The sequence below is a fragment of the Pygoscelis adeliae genome, unplaced genomic scaffold, assembly GCF_000699105.1.
Source record: "Pygoscelis adeliae isolate BGI_AS28 unplaced genomic scaffold, ASM69910v1 Scaffold106, whole genome shotgun sequence".
NCBI classification, from domain to species: Eukaryota; Metazoa; Chordata; class Aves; order Sphenisciformes; family Spheniscidae; genus Pygoscelis; species Pygoscelis adeliae.
In genome coordinates this window covers 1,142,685-1,152,043 of record NW_008824939.1, presented here as the reverse complement: position 1 = coordinate 1,152,043, position 9,359 = coordinate 1,142,685, and the positions used below count along the sequence as shown (strand labels likewise).

General features: G+C 37.0%; 1 protein-coding gene across 1 annotated transcript in view; it reads left to right on the top strand.

Moving 5' to 3' along the window:
- Positions 1–9,359, top strand: part of IFIH1 (interferon induced with helicase C domain 1) — a 31,149-nt gene that overhangs the window by 1,823 nt on the left and 19,967 nt on the right. Inside the window, exons 2-4 of the mRNA XM_009325388.1 lie at positions 140–296; positions 2,576–2,752; positions 8,556–8,636. Coding sequence (XP_009323663.1) covers positions 140–296; positions 2,576–2,752; positions 8,556–8,636 — 415 coding nt within the window. The remainder of the gene's footprint in view (positions 1–139; positions 297–2,575; positions 2,753–8,555; positions 8,637–9,359) is intronic.

Genomic DNA, 9,359 nt, shown 5'->3' with positions numbered 1-9,359 from the left:
TTTATATCTTTATTTTTAAATATATTTTAATGATGACAGGGAAATGCTTTTGTGCCTATACTATTCTTACTAACTTCCTTGAACCATTTCCAAAGTCTGTCTCAGGATCGGGTTTGGGTTTTTTTCTTATTTTCACCAGATCCACACTGTTACTGACAATCGTGGGAACAGAGATGGTGCAAGGGAGCTATTGAGCAGAATTGTGCAGAAGAAAGATTGGTTCTCTCCTTTTTTGATTGCTCTGCGTGAAACCCAACATGGAGGCCTTGCAGATGATTTAAGCGGAAATACAGAAGGTAGTCATCTTATTTCACTAGTACTAATGTGTGGTTTTTTAATATCTCTTTTTTTGTACCGTTACTTAGGAAACAATGCAGGGTTCTCACTGTATTTGTTTTGCTGTGACACTGAGACTAATGCTTTCACTTGTCCAGGGATTTCAAAATCAAGTTATTTAACAGCTTATTCAATAGATTCTTAAACGCTAAAAATCCTTATTAAGCAATATCAGAAATACAATAATATGTATGTAGTTGTAATTAAACTGAATCATTACCTTTTATAACCCACTGGATTTCAATGTGATGTTTTTATAATCGTTCATAAAAAATATTCTGAAGATTAATTTGAACAAACAAAACAAACCTTTTCTGGATTTCTCCTTCAACACAAGAATTAGTGTTTCCTTTATAGAATGGTGTACAAATATATGCGTCACTTTAAAGTACACTGCAGTATGTCTCCTTGGGGATAAGGCATTCATAAGTCTCAAGACATTGTATAAAATTTACTATAAATAATAGAATAAACTAGTAAAGAGATTATTTACAGAAATGAAACTAAAAGAGATGTAAGTTTTTGGCTACTACTTTTTATTCCTGTAAAATTATTATGATGTTGTAAAATTATCCCAGTGCTCCCCTGGATCTTAAAATATGAAGAAGGAAGCAGCCCCCAAGTACTCTATCACTCATTTTTTACTGGGCTCCACATATGTTTTATAAGATTTTTGAGACTAAAGTTTTTTTAACAGATTTCCCATTTAGCAGCTTCAGCCTTCTTGCTTGAGGAGCTCACCAGAACTATGTCGCTGTACTTTTAGTTGCTGCCCATGGGACAATGCATTAAGATTGGGATAAGAGGGGCGTGAAAGTGTCTCTTCCAGTTGAGGACAGGAATCAACTTGTCTTCTGCTAGACACAGATAAGCAGCTGCCATATTTGAGCGTGCAATTCAAAGGTGGTTGAGTGTTCCAGTCTGCAGGACAAGACCAACCAAGTTAGAGCCTCAGAAGATAGTTCTGAGTGAAAGTCAGATGCTGGGAATAGCTCAGCAGCTGCTGTGGTCCTAATTTTCATTTTGCATTGCAGCTTTCTCGGGTTTAAATTCTTGTCTTTGTTATTTTGCTATCAGTAAGGTAAACAAAGTAATAAATATGTAGCAAATATGCAAATTATTAAAATTCTCTTCGTATTTTTATTTTCAATTCTTTTCAAACTTTGCAGTTCTGAATTTTCAGTATAGTGCAGACCATATAGGGTAAACCTTCAAGTTTAATTCAGTTGTTTGATGCAATACTGAATGAATGCATTTATTCCACAGTTTCTTAGTAATCTTGGGCAATGCAAGCCCTAAAAAAACTGTACAGATAAATACATAAAGCATAGATTGTGTTGCTCTTACCAGAGGATAAGCAATTTTCCAGGTACACAGTCCTGTATGTGTGTAGATATGTAAAGTGTATGATTGCTGTAGCATCCACTGATAAAAGGTGTGGATAACTTTTCATGATACTGATAAAGTGTCAGGAAACACTAAGAACAGGTTCATTGGGTACCTTGGAAGAAGAAGAGTGGTGCTACATTTTATCACTCCAGGTTGATCCCCAATGATTTGTTACAGTAAAATACACTGTTACTAGCAGACACCTACACATAGAAATTGAGAAATACAAATCTTGAAATAAATTAAATCTATTAATTTCTTTAAATTTAATTTTTAATTGCAGAGCAATTGAGTTCCAAATCTGGAAAACCTTAGAATGCAGTCTTACACAGCTTTTGTAAAAAATGTTTATAATTTATTGGACAGCATTTTTTGCCTTTAGAGCATGCCTAGTTCTACATGTCTAATAAAAATAAAAGAACAGAGAAGTCAAAGAGAAATTATTTCCATATGTGAAATAAGACAAAGAAGTGGAAGGAGGGAAAACATTTTGTGAAAGCTCTCTCGGGTGTTTTGTTTTATGGGCAAGTTTTGAAGTCCTGCTCTAAGGTACATCCATTTATGAGCTTACAGGACCAATGCAATTGAGGAGGTAGGAAATGTGGTCTAATCCACAAATTCAATTTTCAGATCTTTATAGTGACCACAAATATTTGAGATTTATAACCAACAACTTTCTTAATAAATATTTATAAAAACATCAAAATTCCAAACTGTAACGTTTAAGCCAAGACCATATGTTATGCCGTTATGTGTATGATGAATACAGGTTAGTTTTATGTTTTCTGTGCTCCACACTGAAAGACATTAAATGTTTTATAGTGCCATGGAATTTCTATTTATTTTCTAGGAACAGAGAATAGACAAAATGAGATGAAGAACAGTACAAATGAAGAAACGGAAGTTACAAGCCAACCAGGATATGCCACAGTGGAGGATCTGAAACAGCAAGAAAATGTGAATGATAGTTTCAGCAGTGAGAACAGTGTATCGGAAACTTCTATTGGAAAGAATTCTATAGTTTCAGGTATGTCCACTAACTGGTATTTTGTGCTGGTACCAGTTAAACTTTAGTAACTGCAAGTAACTGAGAGTTCTTGGAGCATCTTGCTGAAAAGTTCAGGAACATATGGTACTGTAGAGGTGAAGGGAAAGAATGGAAAAAGTAAATCTTGATTTTTTTTTTTTTGGAAGCAGTAAATTCCATTTCTTCTTATGAATTAACAGCAGTAGCAATTTTAAGGGTCAGATTACAAATTTGTTCAGTTCAAAGAGTTGCTCTAGGACAAGAATATGTTGTCATACTTGAACTGATTAATCTGAAAGGTAAGAGCTGGTTCAGAAACAAATTTGCTAGCACAGTACAGAATGGCTTAGGAAGACATGGCCAAAAAATATATGTGCAGCCTTCATGTAAACATTTTCTATATCCTAGTTGTAGTGATGATGTTTTATCTACTATGGGCTGCTTGATTTTCTTATAATTAAGCAACATTAATGATCTTCCTTTCCTCTTAAACAGCACTTTTAACAACTTTGCATTATTTTTTAATTTACTGTGTGAGGAAATTAGAAATTTTCAAACATATTTATATTGTTAATTAAAAATATTAATATTATTAAATGAATACTTTATTTCAGACCTATTCATAGTAGGTTTATACTATCCAATGAAAACATTAGGTTTACATTGACAATTCCTCCCAGTGTTGACAAAGTTTAAATCAAGAGGAAAGTTTCTGTACCACTATAACTGCAGCCGTATTAAGTACTTCTTTCTAGAAGGCTGGTAATTCTATATTGGGAAAATATTTTTTGTTTTGGTGAGTCCTTTAGTGCTGTCCAACAAGTAATTTTTCTGTTTATTTTAAGGATTTATATTTACAGAGCATCAACCAACCATTGTCACTTACATCACATGCTCGGAAGTACATTTTTTTAGTACAAATTTTTAGAAATTGTGGCCTGTTGTTCATAGGGATCCACTTTTAAAAATGTGCCTTGGGAGTTGGTTATGAGCAACAGCAATTACCAGCAACAATTCCCACACATAGCTGGGAACCAGCGATTCAAACATATGCTGTGTGATTAAGGAACCATTCATATATGTTACGAGTTCAGATGGAGCTCAAACAATAGTTATAACTGAGATAAATCATGTCTGAAATTATTTTAGTGGGCTTACTCAGCCAAAGGAGTAAGATAGCTAAGGCTGCTCTTTTTTATTAAAAATGAATAAATAAATAAAAAAAAATTGGCTCTGAAAACTGCAGCCTTTCAGTGTGCAACAGTAGTAGCCTATTTCTCATTTAGCATGATATTAACAGCATATCACAATGTTTTGTAGCAAGTGGTGAATTGTTAACTACAGCAAAAATATCAGCTTGGTTTCCTGGGATTAGAACATAATTTGGCAGTATAAAGAAGAGGTGCCAAATATTTAATGATGATTCAGAATGGATCAGACTGAGTTATCCTCACTCTTAGTTAGGATCCTCTTGGGGCAAGGCTAAGGCTCTTAATTGTAGCCTCACTGAGGGTAGGTTTTCATTGCTGTTAGCCTGATCTTTTACCTGACTCTTGTCAGGTTGAGGGTTACAGATAACTAGATCTATTAGCTATTGACTAGCCTGTCACAAGCTAATTCTAGCCTGAAAACTGTGGTCTCCTCAGCACTGAACTGTACTGAAGTTAACAGACAGTGGGTATTAGCAGTTTGTGCAGTTGAGCGGATCTGTTCAGTGAAATGGTGCTAAGGGTGTACATACTACACGAATTCTGGCAGTTTGGTTCAGATTGACTTCAGTCTGGTGTGGACTGTATGCCTGCAAGTGGCTGGAACACATCTCATTTGGTTTCAGCTGACAGGAGTTCATTTCTTGTGATCCAAACCAGCTCTGTGATAAGAACCAAAGTAGCGTAAGTGGGGACAATTGACAGATTCACTGTAAACGTGCACTTCTGAGTTGAACTAAACCAGCAGTGTAGATGCAGTGTAGCAAGGGCTGCCAGGAAACAGTGCTGCATGAAGATGGCTGTAGAGGAACTGGCTCACATTCAGCCATCTTGCTGTGCAGTAAGCTTTGATCTCTATGCACTTATACACACAGACTTAACTGCATTCAAGTCTTTTTCCATTTCCATCCTTTCTCATGATCTCGTAAGACTGTATTTTTAGACCAGGCAGCTGAAAATACAACTGGAGCCCAGAGTCTACTTCCAAGTAGGCTGGGAACCCACCTAATTTGCAATTTGATGCTGTCAAGTGTTGTCAGTTTTGCAGTACACTCCCACCATTCTTTCATGTATTGAGAAGGACAAATTTCAAGGAGAAAGAAGCTTTTTCAAGTCACTTGAAATTACTGCAATTTGCATTGTATCTAAAGCCTCCTCCAATCCTTTTACTGGAGTAGCTGAGACAGAGGGAGTCAGGAGGTATGAGGGCAGTAGGGTCATAAAGACAAAGTAGAAATAGATCATTTAGCCTAAGAGAAAACTAGAGAGAAATTGTGCATGCAAAAACACAGATAAGAAACTGCACACACAAAAAACAACACAAAAGCAGTAAGTCTGCAAGGTCAGAAGTGAAACACTTGGTTTAAGGCTACAGTTACCTGTATAAACAACAATTTAAATAAGTAGCAGCTCTGTTTTTCAAGGCCTGTTTCATAAAAAAAAGTTGATTGGAACAAATAATTACACTGTAATTAACTGGAGATTTCAATAATGTCTCACAAAATGTCCCTTAATGCTTCAGATTAGAAAAACTGCCCATTAATTTGAAACTAGGACCGATTTTAATAGCCTGTTTATATTTCGGTCCTTCATTTATATTTTCCAATGTTTGAAACTTATTCTATGACATTTGTGTGTCATAGTGTGGCCAGCAGGAGTAGGGAAGTGATCGTGCCCCTGTACTCGGCACTGGTGAGGCCGCACCTTGAATACTGTGTTCAGTTTTGGGCCCCTCACTACAAGAAGGACGTTGAGGTGTTAGAGCGTGTCCAGAGAAGGGCAACAAGGCTGGTGAGGGGTCTGGAGAACAAGTCTTATGAGGAGCGGCTGAGGGAACTGGGGTTGTTTAGCCTGGAGAAAAGGAGGCTGAGGGGAGATCTCATCGTGCTCTACAACTACCTGAAAGGAGGCTGTAGCGAGGTGGGTGTCGGTCTCTTCTCACAAGTAACTGGCGAAAGGACGAGAGGAAATGGCCTCAAGTTGCGCCAGGGGAGGTTTAGATTGGATGTGAGGAAAAATTTCTTTACTGAAAGAGTGGTTAAACATTGGAACAGGCTGCCCAGGGAAGTGGTTGAGTCACCATCCCTGGAGGTATTTAAAAGACGGGTAGATGAGGCGCTTAGGGACATAGTTTAGTGGGCATGGTGGTGTTGGGTTGACGGTTGGACTCGATGATCTTAGAGGTCTCTTCCAACCTTAATGATTCTATGACATAATGTAGCACAGGACAGGAAAGAAAGACTTTTTTAATTAATATTGCATAGATCCATTATTTTTTTCGTTGCATTCCATTGTCTTTATACTTACTTATTTTCAGTCACTTTGCACTGACTAATCTTTCTGTGGAATATGTGCAAGTAGCACTGTAAAGGAAGACTAGTGAAAGTGGTGAAAACAGCTGTTAGAATATCAACTCTTTTATCTTCATTGTTTTGGAAAGGCTTGCTGGGTTTTTTTTATTTTCTTTTCAAATAATTCAAGAAAGTTGCCACAGTTGAAAAAGGAGAACATTATTCTATATACCTTTCATTTGGCAGATAAGTGTTTTGCATTTCACTTCACCACTGACATTTTCTGTTGAGAGATTATTTTAGAATGCATGCTGCACATTGTAATTCAGATGATTATGTACAAAACACTTTGTGAATGCATATTCTCTGCTGCATATACATCTTTCAGTAGGTCATTTTAGATGGGAGATCACATGGAATAGATACATAGAATTTTAATTTTATTCTATCTTTCCTATCCGCATAGATTCCTAGAAAGTAAATACGAGAGATAGCAGTGTCATCTTTGTAGCTGGAATTCCCACTAATGCTACTTAATAGTTTGTCGCAGGTCTTTGAACATGGATTATAACTGGTGAGGTTTTCTTCTTTTTTCAGGACAATGCTGTCTTTTCATGTGATATCAAATGCATGCTATTATATAATAATAGGGAAATTTTATATAAATCAGGCTTCTGCTGTGAATATATCTTTTAACTGCCTTTCTGTTGATTGCATTGATTTCTGGGAGACTATGCTTTTAATTTAGGTGCTTAACATCTTTGATGCCCTTGCCCATCATAACACTTCCTACAGATGGTGGTGATTCATAGTTGGATCAGATTCTGAGGTCTATATGGAGTAAATTATGAAAACTGTAGGACAGCAAGACAGATGTTTGCATCACTTTTCATGGTTATGTTAGAAAAACTAAAAGACTTAAACAAATACCTGACTCCTAGTCATAGCTAAGGTAGCTTCATTTCAGTTGTCTGTATTATACTTGTTCTGTGAAACAGCAGTTTTGTTTGTTATTCATTCACCTTTCAAGGAGACCAAAACTTGCATAAAGGAAAGCCAAAGCTTCATATTTTTACTCAACGCAGACTAGGTTTAATTTCCACCTCAGTTACCAAGATTTTGTATTGTATATTTCAGGAGTACCATTTTAAGACACTAAAATTTCCATTCAGTTCTAAACTCTCATTCACAGCATCTATTTTGCTTTATGAATTATTTGTTGGGGACAATAAGTTGGGGACAATATGGATATGGACCATAATGGGATATTCACTGGGAAAAAAACTATGACAAACTTGATAGGACACAAGTTCACAAGATAATTAAGCAAAACATAGGTCAATGCTATTATTCTGACTGATTTCTTATGCACACTATGCGCTCAGTTGCAGAGTGCTGCAGGTAAGCTGACAGTGCAGGGTGAGGCTGTTTGCAGCAGATTTTTCCAGAACTGTGTATCTGTTTAGATATTAAAAGGACTGAGTTTTGGAAAATCTAGCGATATAAATTACACTTGTGACTGAAAAAAAGTCAGTGTAATACATTGATTGCCCAGCAGAGGGAGAGCTTAACATTAGAATAGCTACTCTAAACTTGCCAGATTTCTGTGGCAGTGTCCAAGTCTTTTATTGGGTGTAACGGGATTATCGGTCTCTGCTTTTACTTGCAAACAGTTTGGAAGATTTAATAATTGCTCTCTGCTTTTATTTACCTGGGAACTGTGGCTTACTGTTTTCATGTTACATAAAGAAACCCTTTTTTTTTTTTTTTTTTTTTAAAAATCACAGTTCTGGTTTTGATTTTCTTCTACTACAAATATAACTCACATGACTTACAGGGAGTAAAAGAGAATGTTTTCAGTTTGCCAGCAGTGCTGTGTATCCAGTAGACCAACATGTTTTTCTTCCTTTTTTTTTTTTTTTGGCTTTTCACCCCTCTGAAAAGATACAGTAAAATAGGACTAGAGAGGATCATGCAGACGGTCATGTCTGGACCCTTGCTTTCAAGCAAACAAAACATAGCTGCCTGACAATAAATCATGATCCACATTGCCTTACTTCTGCTATGTTTTGGATTTTCATCTTCCACTCCATATTTTCTTCCATAAGAAAATTAATTATATTGTTCTGTTTTTTTCTTTACCTAAGAAAAAGTTTAATAAAGGAAATTATACCTCAGCCATCCCTGCCAGACATTTGTCTAGCCTGTTTTAACAACTTCGGGAGAGAGCAAACAATATGCTTTTGCTATTCATATTTGTATAGCAAATTTACTATAGTACATTTGTTTGTGGTTTTCATTTAGAGTCAGATGTCTCCACAGGAGATGGAAGTGTCAGTAACTTGAATGAAAACGTGGGACAGAGCTGCACAACCAGTGATTCAGGTATGTTTCCCTTCTGTTATTTAGTAATTGCAAAATAAGCTCTGGAGGGGAAAGCACTCTGTGAATGGGCTAGAACAAAAATCAGTGGAAGGTTTTCACTGTGAACTCTAGTTCACAGTATTTAGATGCAGACCTCCTCTTATTTTGTTGGAAAACAGATGCCATTTTTATGGGTCTGGACTTAAGTCCCAGCCTCAAAAGAGTTGATTTCGTTGAGGTCATCTGAATAGGTCACTAGACATCATCATCATACAAAATGGTCAGTGATGAGGAATGATAGAATCACATAGGCTGGAAGGGACTTCCAGAAGTAATCCAGTGCAGTTGTCTGTACAGATACTCATAATGGTGCCACATATATGTCCTTCTTTTGCTCTCAGAGAGGAGCTAGATTGTGCTTGGCCCCTGCATAGGGTAAGTGGGAGGGAACAGGACATGCAGAGTACTGTGGGATAAAGCCCTGGAGGGAAGAGGGCTCCAAGAAAGCTGGTTAATGTTCAGGGATCACCTCCTCCAAGCTCAGGAGCGATGCATCCCAACAAAGAGGAAGACAGGCAAAAACGCCAGGAGGCCTGCATGGATGAACAAGGAGCTCCTGGACAAACTCAAACACAGAAAGGAAGCCTACAGAGGGTGGAAGCAAGGACAGGTAGCCTGGGAGGAATACAGAGAAATTGTTCAAGCAGCCAGGGATCAGGTTAGGAAAGCTAAAGCCCTGATAGA